Raw genomic sequence first — 22075 nt, 5'->3', positions numbered from 1 at the left:
GAAGCAATCAAGCACCTTATTTTCTAATTACAAGACCAAACAGAAGCGTGCAACAACATGAAATCAAATCAGTGCCTTCTTCCGTGACAATCTAACAAGGCTGCATTTAAAGTTCTCCTTATCCAAAGAGACTTCTCAATCAACACTTTTGTGCTCCATTTGTACCCTGGGACTGCGGTTCTCTCGTGTTGGCGCCCTGGGACCCAATTCTCGCAAAGTTGCAAGTATATAACTAGCCTGCACTGCATTTGTTTACAAGTGGCTTAAGCACGAGGCTCCTACAAAGTTCCCCTGCTACTTGTGGAGGACAGCGACTGAGCCCTCCCGTGGATAAGTAAGTGATCATTAATTTTAATTCCATTGTTACTTTCATTTTGGATCGTCTCGATATTAAAAAGAGAATAACTAATGAAAAACGATGATGTGTGGAACAGAATGGTGTGTGTGTGTTTTCCGGCCACCAAGAAAACACACCAAAAATTTGATGAAAAGTTGCACTCAGTAGAAATGTACTGAATAAAAACACACAGTAACTCGAAAAATGGAAAATGTGAGCACAAATATGTACCTAATGTATTGTCCTTCTTTGTTCGTCTTTTGTGGGGTCGTTGGGCAGCTAGCAAACCAGCTCAAGTGTGTATTACTGCCACCAAGGGATACTACATTGTCCTTTTTCTGAATTGATGGTGGTGGGATGTTGTCAAATTTGCTATCGCCATTTAGTGGTGGGGGTATGAAGTGCACGTATATGTCCATTTTTTTCTTCAACTCGGTTAGCTAAGTGACATGTGATCATATGTAAAAAAATAATTAAAAATTAGAAACTGAAGTCAATCCAGCAATGCATTTTATATTAGATAGCAATAAAAAGCTATTAAGTACAAAATGTTTTACTTGACTTTCCCTGCATCGTAATGCATTAGACCAGTAGTTCTTAACCTTGTTAGAGTTACCGAACCCAACCAGTTCATATGCACATTCACTGAACCCTTCATTAATGATAAATAAGATTTTTTTTTTTTACAAATTCAAGACATTAAAAACGCATTTATTAAAATCTGAAAATAATTTAAATAGATTTTCAAGACATAAGTATATATATTTTTTAATTGTGCACAAAATGAACCAGCCAGTGATGGCCAAGCAGGCGTGTCATAACTAATTGACATGTTGAGTCGGGTATGTCTTACTCTCCATGGCAGAGGCTCCGTCGAACCCCTGGGGTTCGATCGAACCCTAAGAACCACTGCATTAGACTGTACAGAATGTTCTGTCTGCACATGCGCTCGCATGCGTGTGTGTGTGTGTGTGTGTTACTTACCCGTATTTCTTTTTTCATTTCACTTTGATTGTGTCCAACATCTTGAAAACTATGACTAATCATCATAAATGCTATGAAATGTAAGTGTCAGATTTTCCACCAGAATGCGTCGTTAGAACTTTTTTTTCCTCTCAAAGTGAAAAATGTGACTGCCTGTTTGAAATAAACAAAACAAACTGCATGAGCGTTTTTTCCCCACACACTTATTGTATCATCGAGGGGTCTTTGAACCACATTCCGGCCAGTGTGCAGTGCAGATTCGGTCCACGGGGGAAAGGGAAAATGAGAAGTTTAGCAACAGGAAAACCGCTATGAGAACATTCCAGGCAGAGCGGAGTTGAGCTGCGCGGGACAATGAGGGGTGGGACAAAACTGTACTTTGCAGGGAAAAAAATGTAATCTTGCCTTTTGATCACGGTCAAAGACATCAACAAAAGGCCTCCCTTCGTGGGCCAACTTGTTCGAGCAACCCTCACTGGGTGCGAGCAGTCTGGCTCCGGACTGCTCGTTTGTGTGTCATTGTAGATTTGGAACGAGATCCGAGATGAGATAATCTCACACCGCTGTGGCTGAGTCTTCCGTTATTTTCACTTCTGTCGCACTTAAGGACTATTCTCAAAAACAGCAGATTTGGAAGGTCAGCGTCATCTACAAACGCGAAGCAAGCATGCGAGTTGTCTTTGGGATCTAAACTCTTCAATCGAGCTATTCGCGGAGGAAAGAAAGTCGCTCAAGTAATGGACACGTTGGGGTTTTAAACAAGGGGTACACGAAGTACACATGGAAGACGTGCGGTGGTCACACTCATCACGTTAAGAGGAGCGCCGACAACGAGGTAATTGCGCCAAATATGTATTTTGTTGACCTGTTTATTTTTGGACACCAAGTGGTGCTGATTACATGTTTTCCCCGAGAACCAACAGGTGTCATCAAATGGTCAACTTGAGATGGACTGTTTTGACAAAGTGGCCACGCAATATTTTACCTCCAGGATATCGTAAATTTAAGACATTTCATGCAAAGAAAGATATTTCAACATGTTATATTCAAATTGAAGTGGAAATCAGAATGCCTGACGAAAAGACGGCTGTGCAATAGTATGAGTTTGAACTCGCCCCCTCATTCAATTAATTTCCTAACTAAGTATTTGAACATTTATTATACATTCGATTGTAAATAAGACACAGTCTTCATTATAATATTCCGATTTGCCCCAGTATTATATTTTTCTACTGGTATTCTCAATCACATATTAGCGGTTTTTGTTTGGGAATATGATGATCCAAAGTTTTTGAATGCCCAAATGTCTACTGTACTGGACATGGTGTGACTGAAAGTTTCTCAAACGTCAATAATTTACCGATGTTTAATAAGAAAATGTGATACACGCATATGCTATAGTAAATATATGATCATAATATGCTACTCTGTACTATATTGTATATACACTCAATAGACACTGTATTTGGTACACTCGTAAGAAGGGAGATGAAAAATCCTGACTTTACAATGATTATGATCCTCAGCTTTGATTGACACATATTGTAACATTTGTTATTATTGCAGTTGGCGCATGCAATGGCATCAACGTGTACTGCGTAAGGGAAGATGTTTTTCCCCTCGCATGGAGCTAAGCTTGGAGAACTGAAGTACAATAAATACACTATCAGGCCATCCATTCATCTTATGCACCTACGGAGTCGTGCGTGTGTCCCATCGTATTTTGGGCGGGTGGTGGGAAACACCCTGTACTGGTCGTGAGCCAATTACAGGCACATGCAAGCACTCCTTCTCACATTCACACATATTAACAATGTGTAGACTTCAAAGTTAGCATGCCGGTTTGTGGAATTCAGGTGGGATCTCCTGTAGACTTGACAAAGATCTGGTCAGCTGAATTGAATCGGCAAATATTTTGCATTTCATCATGGTTAATAATCTAAGGTTTTCAGGCTTTATTTTTTTCCCCTAATATTTTTAAATAACTGGGAGGGTGATTGGGGGTGCCCCCCCCCCCATTGTCTGTGTGATTTTAGGAGGGTTTTTAGGGTTTGACTGTAATTATTCTTTCATGATAAATTTCAATAGCCATTGATGATATGCACATTTGGGTGATTTGTGGGCCAGGCTGGTCCCAATTCCCCAACAATTGTTTGGATAGATTGGTCCACCATATGATCAGATCGGTTATCTTTTTTTATTTTACTCTCTGATCTGTGATTGGCCCCAAAATCCTGATCATGTAGAGCATAGAATAGCTAGCGAAAACCCATGAGACTCCACATGGCAAGGTCACAGCTCGGATTGGAGCCCTGGATGGGTTATCCACGATAGCACACAGAAATGCTATAGTGCTGTACAATTGATAGCCCATTTACAATTTACAGACTATTCCTGTTACCTGTTAATGCCACTCACTCCATGTATGCCTTACCATAAGCAATTCATACCTTGCTAAAAATAGAATGTACCGTCTCTGGGTCTTATTTGCACAGCCTACACCTGGTATCCTGTCGGATAAGGTAGACCGTGGCCGATATTGATCTTGTGAGTTCTTGTGCCGCCATGGTTTGTGCTCCGTGCTGTCTTTCAGTCCAGCCTCAATTTGTCAGTTGGTCTACGCCTGACGAGTCCACGGTGCCACTCTTTACCCTTTGTATACAGCCCCAGGATGCTGGACACTGGGTGGAACCCTTCGTGCATTCTTGTCTTGATATCAGCATGATCCCAGTGGCAGTGGGATGATTACTGGTACAGCATAGGTGGAGAAAGACTTGGGATTAGGCTGACACTATCGAAACATTTTGAAACCGATTATCTAATCGGGATGCACCATGGATTAGTGGCTCGCATATCCACCTCACAAAACACAGTTTGGGGCATCAACAGCATCAACAACGAACACATTAACACATTGTGCACATGTGACAATGAATGGTCTAATGGAATAGTGTCCATATATTGATACACATATTACCTTAAAATGGCGTCGGTTTATATTCCTGAGAGGTTTTTCTTTCGTGCAGCGAGGCCCTGTTCAAGAGCTCATAGAGGCTGCTGTGCTGTTGCATGCCCCCACCATCCGCCACACGAACCACACAGTCATCCAGATGGAATGAAAGATCTCCTTCACTGAGTCTAAACTGTCGATGGGAGGAAGAGATGACAATGCATCTCTTCCCCTTGGGTCACAGGGGTTTAGCTTTGGACAGAAAGGAGACAAACAGGAGAGAGCTCAGAGAGGAAGCATGCTAGAGTCGAATGTCAGACCAGCCTACGATGGAAGGATACGATTACGAAAAAGTGATCGCCTGATAAATGAAACCCAGCTGTGCCCCTCCACTGATATTATGAGTGGGTGGAGTTGTGTTTATGCTAGACTTACAGATTTACAAGCACTGTCTAGCAGGCTGCACAATGAAGGAAGTGCCATGTAAATGCATGAAGCTCTTAACCGGATTTGGAGGGGGTGGTGCCTGGTTGCGGATGGGGTTGCAAGTCCAAAGAAAGTTTGTTGCTCTTCATCAGATTTTCATGTCAAGTGGAAATGGCGTACGCAAGCATCTCACATTTGATTTGGCTCAGTCATGGGCATCAGCAATACTCGAATAAAGGGGAAACTTAAACCCCAATTTTGCTTCACAAGAATATGTCTAAAATCTACATTCTAATGAAAATGGTGTTTGTGGAATATATGTTAAGCGGTAAAATCCACCCGTTGGACCAGTGGAATGGAACAAATTACTGTAACAAAAATTTGCCTTCCCCTTTAAGCAGGGAATCACTAAATTCAGCATCACTACTAAGCTTCAGGTAAAAATAGGCTCAAGGTGATTACACTAAATAGGTGTTTTGTGAATGAATATTTAGCATCAAAGATCTGAGGTCAGGAGTTGGACTCTGCTCTGCGGCCTTCCTGTGTGGAGTTTGAGCATTCTCCACATGCTTGGATGGGTCTTCTTTTGGCATTTCGGCTTCCCCTTACGTTCCGGAATGTTGCTTCGTCAGTTATTGAATGTTCTAAAATTGTCCTTTTGTGTGAATGTATTTTATTGTTTTTTTCTGTTTCGGTTTATTTGATTTCAAACAGCATACATCTAAATGCAAGCCGTCGAAAACAAAAGGAGCTAATAGTTTAATTTAAAATGGTTACGGCTGAAGCATTGCTTCTAATTGCCGCACCTTATTATCATTCTCTCCAATTAAGTCGAATAATTACATGAATAATAGAAGGTATTTGCACTCAAACGTGCTAAATACACATTTGCCTACACAATCATACGCCCAATTTCAGTCATATCCAAACACATGAATCCAAAAGCATCAGTTTCAGCTCAATTTTGTATATTCTGTACATTTGTCAGACAAAAAACAAAAACAACCTAAGACTTATAACGATCCATACTCTTCAAATATTTTTTTTTTTGGAGGATTTTCTTTTTAAACATTCAACACTTTTACTTTGTTTCATGTCTGCGAATAAATGAGCTCATAATTTCACTCCATAAACTGATATGCACCTGCTCTTCAACATAGTACAAAATCGTAGTTGTTCAAAATTTTCTTTCAGCCTTAAATTATATTTGCTCTGTCTAGCCTCAAACATCTTTCTTTTGAATATTTCTTGGAAACAAGTTATGCCTCGTTGAATACGTCATTTTCAGCTATTCTATATTGCGCCAGATGTTTAAACTTCATTGTCCCAGATTTTAAAAAACAATGCATCGGTGTGTTCATAATAGCCCACATTATGCATGATTCCTATGGCTCTTTTTTTTTGCATGGTGTACATCATTTGAAGGGTACGGTACTTTTATATGTATTTACTTCAACACAGTAAGTCAAATATGGAAGTGCAAGATGGCAATATAACATATCGAGTGATTTGTAACTTGATGTGGTTGACTCTTCCTAAAATTCCCACTGGGCATGAATTTTTGGCCCTTTCATACTGAATGTGACACTTCCAGCTCTTGTTTTGCTCAGTAATAAATCCCCCAAATGTCTGCTGATGAACTCGCTGAGTTCATCAGCAGACATCAAATGCTAAGATGAGTTCTAAAATGCTCAGATGAGCAAAAAAATGCCCACCCTGTCAGCAAGCACACACATTATTTTCTGTTTGCATGTGCATTGTCTGCTTGGAGGGTTTTTTTTTCAAGTGAGGGAACAATTACAGTGGTTCTAACATCATATTACCTACTTGACACACTGAAAAAAATGGTGTGTTGAATTTGCTCAATTTTACTTGGTCAAGTGGTTGTCCAAAATAAAATGATCTGGATCAAGATTTTTTTTTAAGTAGAAAATACATCTTCTTAAAAATGTACTGTATATCTAATCCAAATGTTTTAATGTGTGTCTGTGCAGTAAATTGAGTACATTCAACACACCATTTTTACTGTGAACAATGAACATGCACTTCGATTGAGAAGCTCAATTTTTTTTAGAGGGTGAAACGGTGACATCACGAAGGCACCGGTAGCCTATTGATGCTTATAGCATGCAAATACTCACCTAACGACACAATGCTTCCGCATTGTATGAAGGCTGTGCTGCTTGCGTGACCCCCGGCAGTGAGGCCCTCAACAATGAGCAGCCAGAGTCTCGCCGGCCAGCCGGGTGGGGCCACTCAATGGCAGGAAGCATCGCCATCAATATTTACTCTGCAAGCAGGGCAGCTGAGCCTGGAGCCTGACTAGCACAGCGCCACACGCAGTCTCAGCCCACTTGTACAAACACTCTGGAGTGCTGTTCCAGCCTCCTTCCCCCACCAAGTCCTGTTTTCTCCCCATCTCGAGTAATTAGAACACAGGCAGACAGGCTGGGCCCACTGACTGTTGTTTTGGACCTGGGTGTTTCCTCTGTGGCTTTGGACACCACTTTAGATTTCATTTACAGGGCAACTGAAATGTCAAGCAAATCGCATTTGTGCCTATCTTTGACTATATCAGTTGTGTGCATTGACTCTCTGTCTGCTCCACAGAATGGAAGGCTTCACAGTGGTACTAGTTGAACTGCTGCTGTTGATGTCTGCTCACTTCGCAGGTGGGTGAGGGATGAAGCTGGGCATTGCAGCGGCCTTACGCAATGTGGTTCTTCCGTGAGTGTATGTAACCAAAATGTTGGTTTGGAGATGAGGCCTGTCGTTTACACACATGCTGATCTGGTTACATTTCAAACGATTAGGTTAATCAGCAACAAGTTTGGTTTGATCTCAAATAGTCTTTAAAAAATCCCCTTAACTTGACTACAGCAGTCAGTTAAAATCTCTGATTAAAAAAAAAATCCACAACATAATATCCCTGGTTCTTTTGTGTGATGTAAAGCAATGCACACAGTAAACGGCAGCATGAAAATGACATTCCGCAGGGATAACAAGTCATGTCATCATCAAATCAATTCTGTGATTGGTTCGACAAGTATCCACGATCTGTACAGTTACAGATACAGGAAGGTCAAATAGTCATTTAAGTTCTTTGGCTAATGATTTTTCCTGATTACGTGATACATATCTTCAATCCATTTGTCAGTCCATTTGAGCCTCCATGAACCTGTCAAGTCAAGTATAACTTTGTCAAATGTGCAGTATGTGCAACATACAGCACAGATTAAATTTCATCCAACAGACACGTCACGCGAAGGACAAATAGAGACATACAGGGCATGTTTTTGTCAAAGAAAGGCGAGCAAAGGGAAAACACAAGCACTCCACACACAGAAAGACACAAACCGACAAAAATTCGAGTCCAGAACTCTTTTAGCTCTGCATTTTGTGCTCGTGCGAAACTGCTCCTCTGCCTCCTGGTGGGCAGAAAATGCAAATCAATTCATACAAAAGGGGTAAATGCGTGTTGTTTCATGGTAATCTCAAAGTACTGTATATCTGAATGAGAAATAACAAGAATTCTCCAGAAGTCGGTCATGGATGCATACGGCCCTGACAAACATCTTCATCTTTTGCAGATTCCAAGAATGACGGGAAGCTGCTGTGCGCATGCCAGAATGACAAAGGCACATGTGTGAATGACACATGCAGGGGCGACATCTGCTTCTACACATGGGTGGACGGTCATGAGGAGAAGGGTTGCTTCTCCAACGGGAACTACAGGGAGCAGTGCCACACTTCCTTTCCCCGCTTCCACGTAAACTGCTGCAGAGAGAACCGATGCAATGCCTTTGCAACGCCGCCTCCAAACATCAGTAAGTGCCCACATTACATCACTCTACCTATGAAAATTCACACTTTGAAACCCTGACGTCAGCGTGCTCTTGTGTTCACACAACCACTCCGCTTTGAACAAAATACATCATATAAATCAGCAGCAAGCAGCAACCTCTGGTGCGCCCAAATCGTTTTGTTCAACCCTTCTTATTATGCCTTAAAGTTGACATTTCATCAGCTCCAGTTGACCGACAATGAAAAAGGAGCAGCGGTGGTTCTAGCTCAATTTCACTGAGGGAGCCTGGCTGGGGCCAGGGGTTTTGATAGAGGGGCACATTCAACCCAGGGCAAAAAAGACAAAGATTCGAAATCTTATTTGACTTTTTATTTTCATCAAACCTTTGCAGACATAACATTGCAGTAACAATGAAAAACAGTATAATAATCACAGTAGCACTGATTAAATGCTGAAAAAAGATTCATATAGGTGCCAATCTTGTGAAAGTCTTAAGCTGCTCCTACTATTACAGCAACTGTATTCTGCGGTTTTGGTGATTTCTGGCACAGTCCTAAGTGATTCCAGATTCAGTGCTCTTGACTTCCCGAGATTCAATGCAAAGTACACCGAGATTACTTAATCTATCATCATTCATTGTGGACGTGAGGTATGTTTTCCCAAGATTTAATGTGGAAAAACTCCGTTCTGCATTAGCGGATCTTCTTTACATTTGCTGATGTCTGTGGAGAAAGACAAACTGAATAGATGTAAACATAATTTTTGCATGGACACAGCATATACACTAACCTGGTACACTTGCACTGTTTAGGCACTCACACACATCATTGTCCAAAACATACACACGCACGCACGCATACACACACACGCACAGTCTCAGTTTCCTCATTCTCAGGACCTTCAGCGGTCTCTTCATTTTTAACTTAAATTTTTTAACAGTGAAGAGGAATTAGAATTACACTTCAGCAACCTTACTGTTGCGGGCTTGCTTGGTTTTGTGTTGCGGTCATACCTAGACAATAACAACACTTGTCGCCGTGGTAATCTTGGGACTGCTTTTCCTCTTCGTGCTCGTCTTTTTTCAGTGGTGCAGAGCACTAAATGGCCCGACTAGAATGTTAAGCCGGGCACTTTAGTTCCACCTTTGTCATCGGCGACTAGGCGCTGTTGTATAGTCCACGTTTGGAGAGGAGGGGCCACAGGGGGGTCCAGAATCAGTGCTCCAGGGGCTCTGTTGGCCCCTCCCCAAAACCCCCCACTCAAAAGGAGCACAAAGTGACAACTGCATCCATGTCATGAAACCGTGCACGCAGATGGCGAGACGACCACAATACCGCCGCAGCAGCCCCGTCCGGAGCTGTGGATCACCGTGGCTCTTCTGCTCCTTTTCACGGGTGCCAGTTTGTGCGGCCTACTGATCTTCCTGCGCTTCCGACGCGTGCACTTCCGCCTCAAAAATGCAGATGACCATGACTCCACCATGCTCAAGGTCCCGAATGGAGAAGACCCTACTTATGGCGTAAGGGATTTGATCTCGAACGTGGTTCGGCGTTAAGCAGCGTTCCAGAGTTTCAAGATAGACTGCGTGTGTTTTTCCAGGGTATATATGATGAGTTCTGCACATCAGGGAGTGGGACTGGCCTTCCCTATCTGGTTCAAAGGACTATGGCCAGGCAGATTTCACTTGTGGAATGTGTTGGTCAGTCGAAATTATCATCACTGCTGCTGGTGCTTTCTACCATTTTTGTACTTAACAAATCTCTCATTATTGACATCCCAGGTAAAGGCAGGTATGGAGAAGTCTGGCGGGGAACTTGGATGGGGGAGAGTGTAGCAGTCAAGATCTTCTCCTCCAGAGACGAGCAGTCTTGGTTCAGAGAGACCGAGATCTACAATACCGTGCAGCTGAGGCACGACAACATACTGGGTGCTGCGCTCGATTTTATACCAGCAGATGTGATGCATCAGTCGAAAGGCCAACTCTAAAAACAGGTGTGTTCTATTCCCACTTCAGGTTTCATAGCCTCTGATATGACTTCCAAGAATTCCAGCACCCAGCTGTGGCTCGTCACTCACTTCCACGAATTGGGTTCACTCTACGACTTCCTGCAGTACAGCAGCTTAGAGCCCGAGACCTGCCTGAAGATGTGCCTGTCCGTGGCGTGTGGCCTGGTCCACCTCCACACCGAGATCGTCAGCTCCCAGGGAAAACCAGCCATCGCCCACCGAGATTTGAAGAGCAGAAACATCCTGGTGAAGAGGAACGGGCAGTGCTGCATCGCCGACCTGGGTGAGAATCCAGCAGAAGCATCACAGCTCCTTACAGCAGTTTATCAACATGACTTATAAAGGATGACGCCCTGCTTTACTCCGCTGCCAGGTCTGGCCGTGATCCACTCGCAGTCCAACGACTACTTGGATGTGGGCCACAACCCTCGTGTCGGGACTAAACGCTACATGGCACCTGAGGTGCTCGATGAGAGCATACGAATTGATGTCTTTGAGTCCTACAAGCAAACGGACATCTGGGCCCTGGGCTTGGTCTTCTGGGAAATTTCACGCAGAACAATCGTCAACGGTAACTACGCTGTAATGGCATTAGTCCAGGGGTCGGCAACCCAAAATGTTGAAAGAGCCATGTAGGACAAAAAAAACCCAAAAACAAATATGCAAAAAAAGTAAAAGCCTTCTATAAAACTTACAATGAAGGAAACACATGCTGTATGTATGTAGGAGACTGGACTGTCCCAGAATTGTTTATTATTCATTCCTTTGTTGTGTGTTCACGAACGCCCCCATAGAATTTATTTTGTGATTTCCTCGCTTGATTTTTTTGTTTTGGTTCATTATTTTCGCTTTTCTTAGTGTCAGTGAAGTGATCATGAATTTCAGTTTTTCTGAGGCTGTCTTTGAACGCCTCTCGAGTTGAACGAGAAGAGAGAAGGCACGGAGTCAGACGCAAACGTGTCTGTGTTTATAGAGACTGTTAAAAGTATAAAAGTGTACGTTTTAAAAAACCAACACCAAAGCTCTCCTTTTTCGGAGCTGCAACATATATCTATAGGGGTGTTCACATGGCAAGATTTGGTCCGGTGCCACACAATTTGCTGCGGTGCGAAATATATTGCAATAAAATACAGCGGTGCAGCGCCGGAGCAAATGTGTGCCGTGTGAACACCCCTTATATCTAAGATGAAGATATCCTTTATTTGTTTATTTATTTATTTGTCCCACAAATAAAGGATATCTTAATCTATGTGAGCTATATTAACCTACTTTCAAAATATTTTTCCATTTTCCAACATTTTTTATAAAGCTCCAGGGAGCCACTAGATGTTGCTAAAGAGCCGCATGCGGCTCTGGAGCCGTGTGTTGCCAACCACTGTATAAGTCAAACGGTTTGACAGTCGAAATCATTCAAAATTCTACCAAAGATTGAGAATGATGCAGTACTCGATTATGGTGATATAAAGGAAAACTGTTTTACACTGACGGTCCACTTCAGTGCACCTCGTTGTCGGCTATGAGTGTGCACCTGTCATGGAGAGAATGAAGAAAGTCAAACATGACTACCAGCATGTGGTCAGGGGCTTTGCAGTGGCGGGGCTGCTTTAGAGCACCCTATTGTCAAAGCATGGAAAAGCACCACGACAACTCGGTGGAATATTTTCCAGCCACCAGAGGCTTTAAGTGGATATATTTTTGTGACGCAAACATCTGGTTATGTATGGGCATAAGAAAGATGACAGATGAAGTAGCATCCATTTTTCCAGGTCATAGTAGCAGTATTTGATTGAAAATTGACAGTTGAGTGGAGCCTGGATTCAACGCATTCACTTCATTGCTTGAAAGAGAACGGATGGATTTTTCACAACGTTGATGTGTTGTTTTACACCTGTAGCAATTTTTAAAATCAATCCAATTAAGCAGAGATATCAGCAATACCTTCCTCCATTGTATGTCCAATTTCTAAGACACGGTGGTTTTTTTTGTCAAGTACAGGGACTTTGAGTGTCAGTGTCTGAATTGAAGTGTTACAGAAAAACAAGAGACTCAATGTACAAATTCCGTCCCACGTTGGTGATCTACTAAAAGTATTTGGCAAACAACTGGCGGCATAGCAGCTTCCAGTCGGACAAGATGCTTGAGGAATAAGTCTCTGTCCTGACTTAGTCTCTGACATGACTGAATATCAAAACATGACTTGAGTATCGCTTGTACAGTATGAGTGAGTGGGAACAATTTATTCTGGAGACAAAACAATCTGTATTCAAATGGTGTCCTGTGTCTGACTTTTTGGAGAGAATGAAAACAAGACAGGGTCTACTGTGTGTGTTGTGTTTTGTCAGACATGTCTGGCTGCTTGATTGTACTGTACATTAGAGGCAGTTCGTCGCATGTCTCTCAGCACTCAGCTGTTTCCCTTGTCTGTGTCAGTCTCGACTATCCTCTCCCATGATTAGCTCTACTGTAATTATAAACAGTCTTATCTGGTGTCAGCACTCGCTTGGACATACACCAGCCGCCAGAGTGCCAGCATGCAGATGGATACATGCACATAGTTACACGCATGCACACACACACACACGCACACACACACACACACACACACATACGCATGCACATGCACGCGCACACACACAGACACACACACACACACACACACACACACAGTGGAAGATTCCGAGATACATCCATACCCTATGTGTGTGTCATTTTCTCATCCCAGCATAGTCTCTTGGGAGTTTCTATCTTTTCCTGTATTCTTGTGTAATCAAATGTGCTCCCACCATGATGCTATTCCAGAGAAATCCATGTTTTCCAAATGCATGCAGAGATTAAAAAAAGATGGATATAGAAGGTTCACACGTTGTCTTCTCATAAGGCCAATAATGAGTCTTGGCGCATTCCACTTAGCCCGTTTTCCCACTCAGCCCCAAGGAATGTGTTGCAATATTTCTCGGGGGAGAGGTTGTGCAGTTGAAAATTGTATTTTATTTTATTTTTTTCAGGGATTGTGGAGGAGTACCGCCCTCCCTTCTTTGACCTGGTGCCATCCGATCCCAGCTTTGAAGAGATGAAGAAAGTGGTCTGTGTGGACCAGCAGAGGCCCATCTTGCACAACCGACTGCACTCCCACCCAGTAGGCCATGAAAACGCATTACACATTGCCTCTAAAATTGCCCTCTTTGCTTGCATTGTTTTAGCACAGCTACAGATAGAAGTACTTCATATACGCTCTTTGTATGGAGGGATACTTGTCAGACAGCAACCGTTCCCTTTCACAGAGAAGCTCTCCTGCCACAAGCCCATTTCACACTAGCTATTAATGCCAGGAAGGTTCAGCTTTTGTCATATGTTGATTTTTTTGTGTGACCAATACGTTTGATGATGTCTGAGATTGCATAAAAGATGCAGGACAACAACTGTGTAAGGAGAAATACATAGCGCCAAGCCAAGGTGGAAAGTTTAACCCCCTCACACTCATTCTGTCCTCCTCTGTTGAAGGTACAGTGTTGCCATCAGGTGTGAGTTTAATTCATTCGCTCCTGTCTACATACCTTGCTGCATCATTTGCTTTTAAATATCGGTTTGTTAAAGTTTAACACTGCCACAAAGGTGTTGTTTGTTAGTCTGTCTATTATGTTCCCAATTAAGCGTGAGCTGAGTTTAAAGCAAAGTTATGTGGCTGTTTTAAATACATGTCATTTTGTTAGTTTTATGTGTAGTTTGACTGAAAACTCTAACTACGAGTGGCATTCACCAATTTAAAACCTCTGAAGATTTCTTCGCTATGCCAAACTGCTGCTTTTTGAAAAGTTAGCTGAGATGAGTTCACACAGCACTCCTATCTCTGATTTTTGATCATAAACTCAAAAGAGGCAGAACGACAGTGTGGAACTCGAAAAGTCCTAACTTGGGTCACTCATATCTCATGGTACGAATGTAGTTGCAGCTGACGACAAAGACGCAGGCAATAAATGCAGACTCTACTATTACATTTCTAATGCACCAATTGTATTCCGTGTCAGTGCTGTTCACACCTTGGAAAAGGGAAGAGAACATTCCCAGATTTTCTAGGCCAGGTGTAATGGACAATATGCAAACAGAAAGACAGACTGCCTTAATCACGGTAATGGTCGTCATCCATACGTTCGTATGTGTCTGTGTGCGTGTGTCCAGATAATGTCATCCATAGTGAAGATCATGAAGGAGTGTTGGTTCCAGAATGCACCGGCCCGTCTCACAGCACTGCGTGTGAAGAAGACCCTCTCCAAACTGGACCACGACAGTGACTTCAGCGTCAAGAAACTCAAGCAGGACATCTAGAACGTAGTCAGCAAGATGCAGACTCAGGAAGCTTGAGGGAATTTTGTGCCCCATTCCCCCGAGCAAGGTGGTGAATATCATCTGCATAATTTCAGTTCATGACTCACGCACTGACTGCATTTTATTAAAACAATATCATTTTCGGCAGTGGTGTCTAGACTCTTTTGCACCAAAGGCAATTTGTCTCCCCCCTGATCAAAATTCCAGAAAATCGTAAGAACAGACACAGAGAAAGACTTTTGCGACAAATAAGAGTTACTATGCCTACGATAGCACAATGCTCGTTCTATAAAAAGCACTTTTAGCTTTTTAGCTGCACAGACACATTGAGTATGTAGTTGTGGATGTACTGTATCGAGAACACAATTTGTTATAAAATATTGGTGTAGATTGCCCCCCCCAAGATACCATTTACACCTCTTTCACTATGTATTTCGAAATAAACTGTCTTTTTGCAACTGTTTGAGCTCTTGATTTCTAGGCTTTAATGTAACGTGATTCTCCTATTCACCACAAGAGGTCACCAAACTATAATGGTGACAAAAGAGATTTCAATTTGCAGATTCGCGCGAGGCTCTTCGCGATACAACCGATGACAATCACTGGAGAGACATGTCGCGTCAATACTTATATTTTCTCCCATACATGTTACATTTCAAAACTCCGGAAGAGGATTAGGGCCAATGAAGAAAGAAAAAATAAGGTTGGCAAGATTCTGACTTTAATCTCAGAATTCTGACTTTAAATTGAGAATTCTGACTCTAATCTCAGAATTCTGACTTTAATCTCAGAATTCTGACTTTGTGACGTTCGTGGAGCTATGAATTGTGGGGGGACCGTCAGCGTGTAGCGTGACTTGAAAGAACGGACATCATGTCGTCACCCAGCGACTTTTTGCGTGGCCGAGGAGTGTCGGAGGACATCCTTTCACTTTTGGAGGAGCAGAGGGTGAGTAAACAGTGCGTCGTGTTTGTTTCATTTGGAGTTAACGTGCTCCATGAAGCTTGTAGCTCCGTTGCTAGTCCGAATGTCATGAATGGATGCACCCAGTTTACATTCGTGAATAAGTAGAACGTAACCAATTTAAATGGGTACGTTCCTGTGACGCCACACAACGTTGTTAAAAACAACACCACTCTCGACATCGAACCCCTTTGTTTGGATGGCAGTGGCCGTCTGGAAGCATCGTTGCAGCCTAATTGCCGTGAACTGAACACACTGATCACGCGGTCGTGTCGTGGGAAGTATGTGCACACCCACCACTATTTACTTTTAGACTATTTACTGAATATGAGTATACTTGAGTTTGAACTAACACAGTACCATGAGCGAGAACATTATTAAAAAACTTTAACAAGCATACGGTCGTGTAGTCATGTTTTAAAAATGTCCACCGTTGTTTTTTGTCAGATTGTAATTGTTGTCTCTTTTCTTATGCAGATAAAGTGACTGATGGAGGGTGCAACTCAAAACAGTGGCTGGAAATACAGATTTGGATGACATGATCAAGCTATGTTTTAGACTTGGATTCAGCAATAAGGAAATACTTGCAATTTTAGCACATAATGCTGAAACTATTTTAAGTATTCGGACTCTGAAAAGGATATGCAAAAGACTTGGTCTTTTTCGAAGAAAGAACCAGTCAGACCTGGGAGACGTGTTGGCTTTTGTCCAGCACGAGATCATGACTAGTGGACAGATGCAAGGTTATCGTTGGCTTCATCTGCGTGCCATTCAAAAAGGATTTGTTGTGTCACAAGATACAATAAGTCAAATTATACAATTTGTTGACCCTGTAGGTGTGGGAATAAGAAGAGCAAGACGCCTAAGAAGGCGCCAATACAACTGTCGGGGGCCAAATGCTCTTTGGCACATGGATGGCTATGACAAATTAAAGCCCTACGGGATTGGCATCAATGGCTGTATTGATGGCTTTAGCCGGTATGTGTTATGGGCGGAAGCCTATACCACAAACAGTGACCCTAAGGTGCTTGCAAGTTATTTTATAATAACAGATTCACGCATTGGTGGGTGTCCAGAGAGGATCCGTGCAGACAGGGGCACAGAAAATGTTTGTGTCGAACAGATGCAGATGTTTTTGCGTAGAAACCACTCAGACAATTTTGCTGCGGAGAAATGTTTCCATTACGGAAGAAGTACAGCCAATCAGCGTCGCAAACAGAGTGCACAGTTTTGGATTAATTTATTTCAAACTCTACAAGATGATGGCCACTTTTCAGGAGATTTTCTGGATAAGTCTTATCCGGTTCTGCTTTCTTAATGTTGTGCAGGTAGAATAATTTTTCTGGACAAATTGTTTTTGGACGAATGAAAATATAAGACTTAACTATGCTGCTTTGTGTTCAGGATGAGCTGGATGAAGTTGTGAACACGTGGAACGCACACAAAATAAGACCAAGATTGCACCATGATACAGCTTCAGGTCGACCAGTCGTCATGTATTCATTCCCTGCGATGCACAGTGCCGAGGATCAATTAAAACCTGTTGGAACGGAAGAGGTCAATGCATGTATGGAAGAGTGCACTACAAAAGGCAATTTTCCTTGTCATTAAACTGTATTTGAACTGTGTTGTTTGCTTATGGAGGAAAATAAATGGCACGCGCCATCAGATCCATTGGATGCAAGTGACTTGTATGTTAAGTTGAGAGAGGAATTACTGAAGTCTATTAGACATACAGTATGTACTGATGCAATTTGGGGAAAAGGAAGCTTCAAATTTGCTCCATAAACTAGTTGTTTTTTGACTTCTCTAGATTGCACTCTTTTCAGTAGTGGGCTGGAAGTACACGGACTTGCCCTTTCTGAAACCTTTATTTTAAACAACAGTGCCGTGGCTCCAGCATGTCCCATGACCCTGGAGGATATGTGGGTCAAAAGTGGATGAATGTCTTATTAATATTGCTAGAAAACATCTCCACACTTTTTCTGATCCGCTTTATCCTCACAAGGGTCACGAGATATGCTGCGCAGCCTGTCCCAGCAGTTGTTGGGCACTAGGGGGGGGGGACACCCTTAACCGGTTGCCAGCAAATCGCAGTGCACACAGACGAACAACCATCTGCCCTCACAATCACGGACCATTATTTGGAGTTTTCCATTAACCTGCCCTGCATGTTTTTGGAATGTGGGAGGATGCGGAGAAGCCGGAGACTCCACACAGAAAGGCCGGAACCGGATTCGAATCGTGCACCTGTGCACTGTGAGGCCGACGTGCCTCACAGCCATTAGGAAATACCTGTAAAATGTTATTAAACCATTCACCGTTGCACACAAGTGTATTAACCGTCAACATTCATGTGTATACAGAAAAACATAGTGAATGAAGAGTAAGTTTACTGAACACAATAAATTCTTACTTTTAATGATAGAAACATGGACCTAAATAATACAGTATAGCTGTTGAAACAACCATTCAATGGTTATGTATAACTTCTTTGGCCTTTTTGTATATAAAACCCCAGAACTGTATATTACTGTAATATAACACCAAATGCAAGTTATTTCTATATACAGTAACTATAAAAACGGCAAACAATGCAACGTTTGTTTCTACAAACTTATTGTAAAGAGTGAACACAATAATGTACCCAAGCCATGTAGTGCTGATGCAACCTACGATGGCTTATTAACATAGTTACGGGTAAGAAAAAGCTAAACAATGTCCATCGCCCAGACATTACTTTCAAGAACAGCATTGAATTCCGATCGGAAATCTGGAAAATTTTCATAGCTGTCAGCAATATGCAGAACCTTTCCACATGTGTGACCCCCCGGCCTTCTACTAAACTCAGTCATTTCCTGGAACTCCACAAGAGTGGCGTTGGTTACAACAAGATCAGATCCAGTGCAAAACCGGAGAAACTTCTGAAGCTTGAATTCATCCAACTCTCTGATGAACCTTTTCAGATGGTTTATCACTTCCTTCTGCTTTGGGGTTAAATCAGTTGCAAATTTCAGCAGTTGGCAGACTTTTTTTGAGGTAGGTTGCAAGTCCGAGCACAACTTGTTCAGTGCTTCAAGACTGATGGAAACACGGTGAAGAGTAACCTCCCTCCAGCAGTCAATCACAAACATGGGCTTTTGGATAAGCTCTTTGTGTGCTATTTCCTGCAGTATTGTGGGAAAGGTTTCAGCAGAGATTCTTTTTCTACACCCGTAGCTGTCAACAACTTCCACAAGATCATCTAGGTCCACTTCTGAAAAGTCCTTCATTGCTTCCATCAAAACTTCACGTTCTTGGCTGCTCACAAACTGCAGAAAATGGGTTTTTAGATCACTATAGACACAGTTGAAAAGCACCTGCTCGAGGAAAGGAAATGCAAGTTTGTTTGGGAAGTAGCAACAATCTTGGTATCCATTTTAAAAGAATTCTGCCAACTGCTTTCCACTTTTCTGCAGGAAAATCATGGCGAATGAATGGTACTTTAATTGATGTACCAAGGGTGCATCGGTCATAGAATTCCTGCCAGAAGCAGCTGAGAACATCCCGCAGTACTCCAGATCCAACACCTGCTTCTTCTGTATGGGTGTATGCGTTTCACATTGAGTGATTTGTTTAAGATTGCATTTTCAGAGAATGCTATGATCATATCATTCAATGTGTCAGTGTAGTGGACAGTTATTGTCATCACATCTTGTGGATCAGGTGGACCATCATAGATAAGTGTGATGTCTGCATCTCCCTCCGTGTTGTATGTGGGGCCAAAAGTAATTTCTGAATCAACAGAAACGTCGAATGCCGTGTAGATTTCATTTGAATCGACAGAGACCTCTTCAATTTCAGAGTTGTAGTCACTGGCAGCGTGTGACACAACCAATACTTCTTTGGGCGCTGTGATGCCATCATGGTGGTCGTCCTTTGGCCTTGTTGCAATGTAAAAGCGCAACAACGTGAGCTTTGCAGCCTCATACATATTGCCGATGGATTGGCAGGTTTCATCAGTTAGGAGGTTTTGTTTGAAATCCCACACCTCAAACTGAAAGTCCAATTCAGATCCTTTAGGAGAAATTCCATCGGGGAAAAATAGTTTCTTTCCTTCCTTGAGAATTTCTTTCAACCCAGCTTCTGTGGACATTTGAAATTTTCTGGTACCCCCTCCCTGCTTCTCCCTCACCCGTTTGGTTATTTTTCCATCATTGTGTATCCATCCAATTGCAACATTTCTCGTTGTTTTCCGCCTCTTCGTCTGTCTTGCTTGTTGTGTCTTTGAGGAAGTGTCTTCTTTCCCGCTTTCTTTCCTGATTTTCATTTTTTCACGTAATTTTTCCAAAAGTCCATTTTTTCTTTTGGATGGGAGCTGTTGAGTCTTGCAAAAATTGAAGAGTGCTATACGGTCTCCATAGCACGGGACATAATTGGCAAGGGTGGCATCGTCCATCAGTGCTATGACATCACTGTCAATCTGCACAACAAGACAAATAGAAAAAATATACACTCAATCACCGTAACACATAATCGCTTAATTTTAAAGTATGAAGCACAAATGTAATACTAATCTCTACAATTGTAAACCAAATACACAGGCAAACATGTTGCAACTCTTCAATGTTGAAAACCGTTAAGAATGTACAAAGATACATTTATGCTTGAAAATTACTCTATAACCTATTTGTATTAGAATATGCAACTATGATAATAAAGTCCCTATTCAGACAGCAATTCATCAACTGTTGACTTCATTTATGCGTGCATGTGCACATACTTCAAATGATGTAGCGGAATTGCGGCACGTCACTACAGTACTTGCTACGACACGACCACAGGTGTGTTCAGTTCACGGCAATGAGGCTGCAACGATGCTCCAGACGGCCACTGCCATCCAAACAAAGGGGTTCGATGTCGAGAGTGGTGTTGTTTTTTAACAACGTTGTGTGGCGTCACAGGAACGTACCCATTTAAATTGGTTCCGTTCTACTTATTCACGAATGTAAACTGGGTGCATCCATTCATGACATTCGGACTAGCAACGGAGCTACAAGCTTCATGGAGCACGTTAACTCCAAATGAAACAAACACGACGCACTGTTTACTCACCCTCTGCTCCCCCAAAAGTGAAAGGATGTCCTCCGACACTCCTCGGCCACGCAAAAAGTCGCTGGGTGACGACATGATGTCCGTTCTTTCAAGTCACGCTACACGCTGACGGTCCCCCCACAATTCATAGCTCCACGAACGTCACAAAGTCAGAATTCTGAGTTTAAAGTCAGAATTCTGAGATTAAAGTCAGAATTCTCAATTTAAAGTCAGAATTCTGAGATTAAATTCAGAATCTTGCCAACCTTATTTTTTCTTTCTTCATTGGCCCTAATCCTCTTCCGTACAAAACGAATGTGAAAGTCACATTTAAAATGCTACACAATTAAACTTGGGGGTTGATTCGTAGATTCTGTTGAAAATGCATCAGTATCCCCTAAAGAATTAATAAAATGATCACCGTTTCAAGCAAGCCATGTCTCTGTTTGTGTGTTTGTTTTTTACGCACGAGAACACTCAAATGTTGAGCATTTTGTTTTGTCCTTAGAGATTTCCTTATTTCCTCTCTCTTCCATTTGAACCAACCAGTTTGAAGAGCAAACATGGCAAACATTGACGCACAAAGCAGTGAATTAACGTGACGCAAATCGGAAGGGTAATAAAGAGCCAGCTGAAATTAAACTGCAATAAAATGTACCCTCTGGTTAGCACAAACAGTTTTCATGGCGTTGTCTGCATATTTATGAATGTGCGTGTGTAGCTTTTGAACTGGGTTCAGAGAGACAATAGTCCCTCAAATCCCCGGGCTGTCTGGTCAGTCAGATGAAGAGCTGGTTATTTTTAACACTACGGGAGGGTTGTCGGAGTATGGGGCCTGATTAGCCGTCTGTGAGTTCAATACTGCCTCTCTTTCACTGTCATGTGCATTGCTTTTCCTGCAGAAGTGTGAAGAGATTTGTTGACAACAAGCCATACGGGACAGTGACAGAAAATCTCAAGACGAGACAACTCGGACACACTTATGCTTGACCACACACTCACTCATGCTAGACAGAAAACATCCCAATTGCAATGTTTTGTCTCACCTAAGCTATACTGTATTTATGTGTTAGTGTACCCAATGGCCACACCAGCAGCCAATTCACTTTGTTATTTTCAGCTTTGATGCTGCAAGCAGATGCAACTTTTTTTTATGCGTCCAAATTGGTCCTCTGGGAATTGGATCAGGGGACTGCTGATGGAAGCC

The 22075-nt window shown here is 42.3% G+C and overlaps 2 protein-coding genes and 2 long non-coding RNA genes across 5 annotated transcripts; 2 read left to right on the top strand and 2 right to left on the bottom strand.

Annotated features, from left to right (window-relative positions):
- Nucleotides 1–1548: 1548 nt before the first annotated feature.
- acvrl1 (activin A receptor like type 1) lies at nucleotides 1549–15290 on the top strand. Its single transcript, XM_052058436.1, has 10 exons — nucleotides 1549–2156; nucleotides 7308–7369; nucleotides 8288–8524; nucleotides 9816–10021; nucleotides 10102–10201; nucleotides 10283–10429; nucleotides 10517–10792; nucleotides 10883–11080; nucleotides 13515–13645; nucleotides 14686–15290. The coding sequence occupies exons 2-10, from the start codon at nucleotides 7309–7311 to the stop codon at nucleotides 14830–14832; spliced, it is 1503 nt and encodes a 500-aa protein (XP_051914396.1). The 5' UTR covers nucleotides 1549–2156; nucleotide 7308; the 3' UTR covers nucleotides 14833–15290.
- LOC127596219 (uncharacterized) lies at nucleotides 8740–9730 on the bottom strand. The gene is made up of 2 exons (XR_007961416.1): nucleotides 9530–9730; nucleotides 8740–9241 (listed from the first exon to the last, which is right to left on the bottom strand). It is a non-coding gene; the product is annotated as an uncharacterized LOC127596219 (long non-coding RNA).
- A 204-nt stretch (nucleotides 15291–15494) lies between the features above and the next one.
- On the top strand, nucleotides 15495–17242 carry LOC127596220 (uncharacterized). The gene is made up of 3 exons (XR_007961417.1): nucleotides 15495–15780; nucleotides 16273–17123; nucleotides 17200–17242. It is a non-coding gene; the product is annotated as an uncharacterized LOC127596220 (long non-coding RNA).
- Nucleotides 17243–18171: 929 nt separating this feature from the next.
- LOC127595657 (uncharacterized) lies at nucleotides 18172–21160 on the bottom strand. 2 transcript variants are annotated; one of them, XM_052057317.1, is made up of 3 exons: nucleotides 21135–21151; nucleotides 20890–21066; nucleotides 18172–20257 (listed from the first exon to the last, which is right to left on the bottom strand). In XM_052057317.1, exons 2-3 carry the CDS (start codon nucleotides 20962–20964, stop codon nucleotides 19307–19309), a joined length of 1026 nt encoding a protein of 341 aa, XP_051913277.1. In that variant the 5' UTR covers nucleotides 20965–21066; nucleotides 21135–21151; the 3' UTR covers nucleotides 18172–19306. The 2 variants fall into 2 exon arrangements, with proteins under 2 accessions (XP_051913277.1, XP_051913276.1); XM_052057316.1 differs by having other exon boundaries at nucleotides 20890–21160.
- Nucleotides 21161–22075: the final 915 nt, after the last annotated feature.

This window comes from Hippocampus zosterae, chromosome 2 (genome assembly GCF_025434085.1).
Source record: "Hippocampus zosterae strain Florida chromosome 2, ASM2543408v3, whole genome shotgun sequence".
NCBI lineage: Eukaryota > Metazoa > Chordata > Actinopteri > Syngnathiformes > Syngnathidae > Hippocampus > Hippocampus zosterae.
Note: the sequence above shows the minus strand (reverse complement) of the source record. Positions and strands in the feature narration are given on the sequence as shown.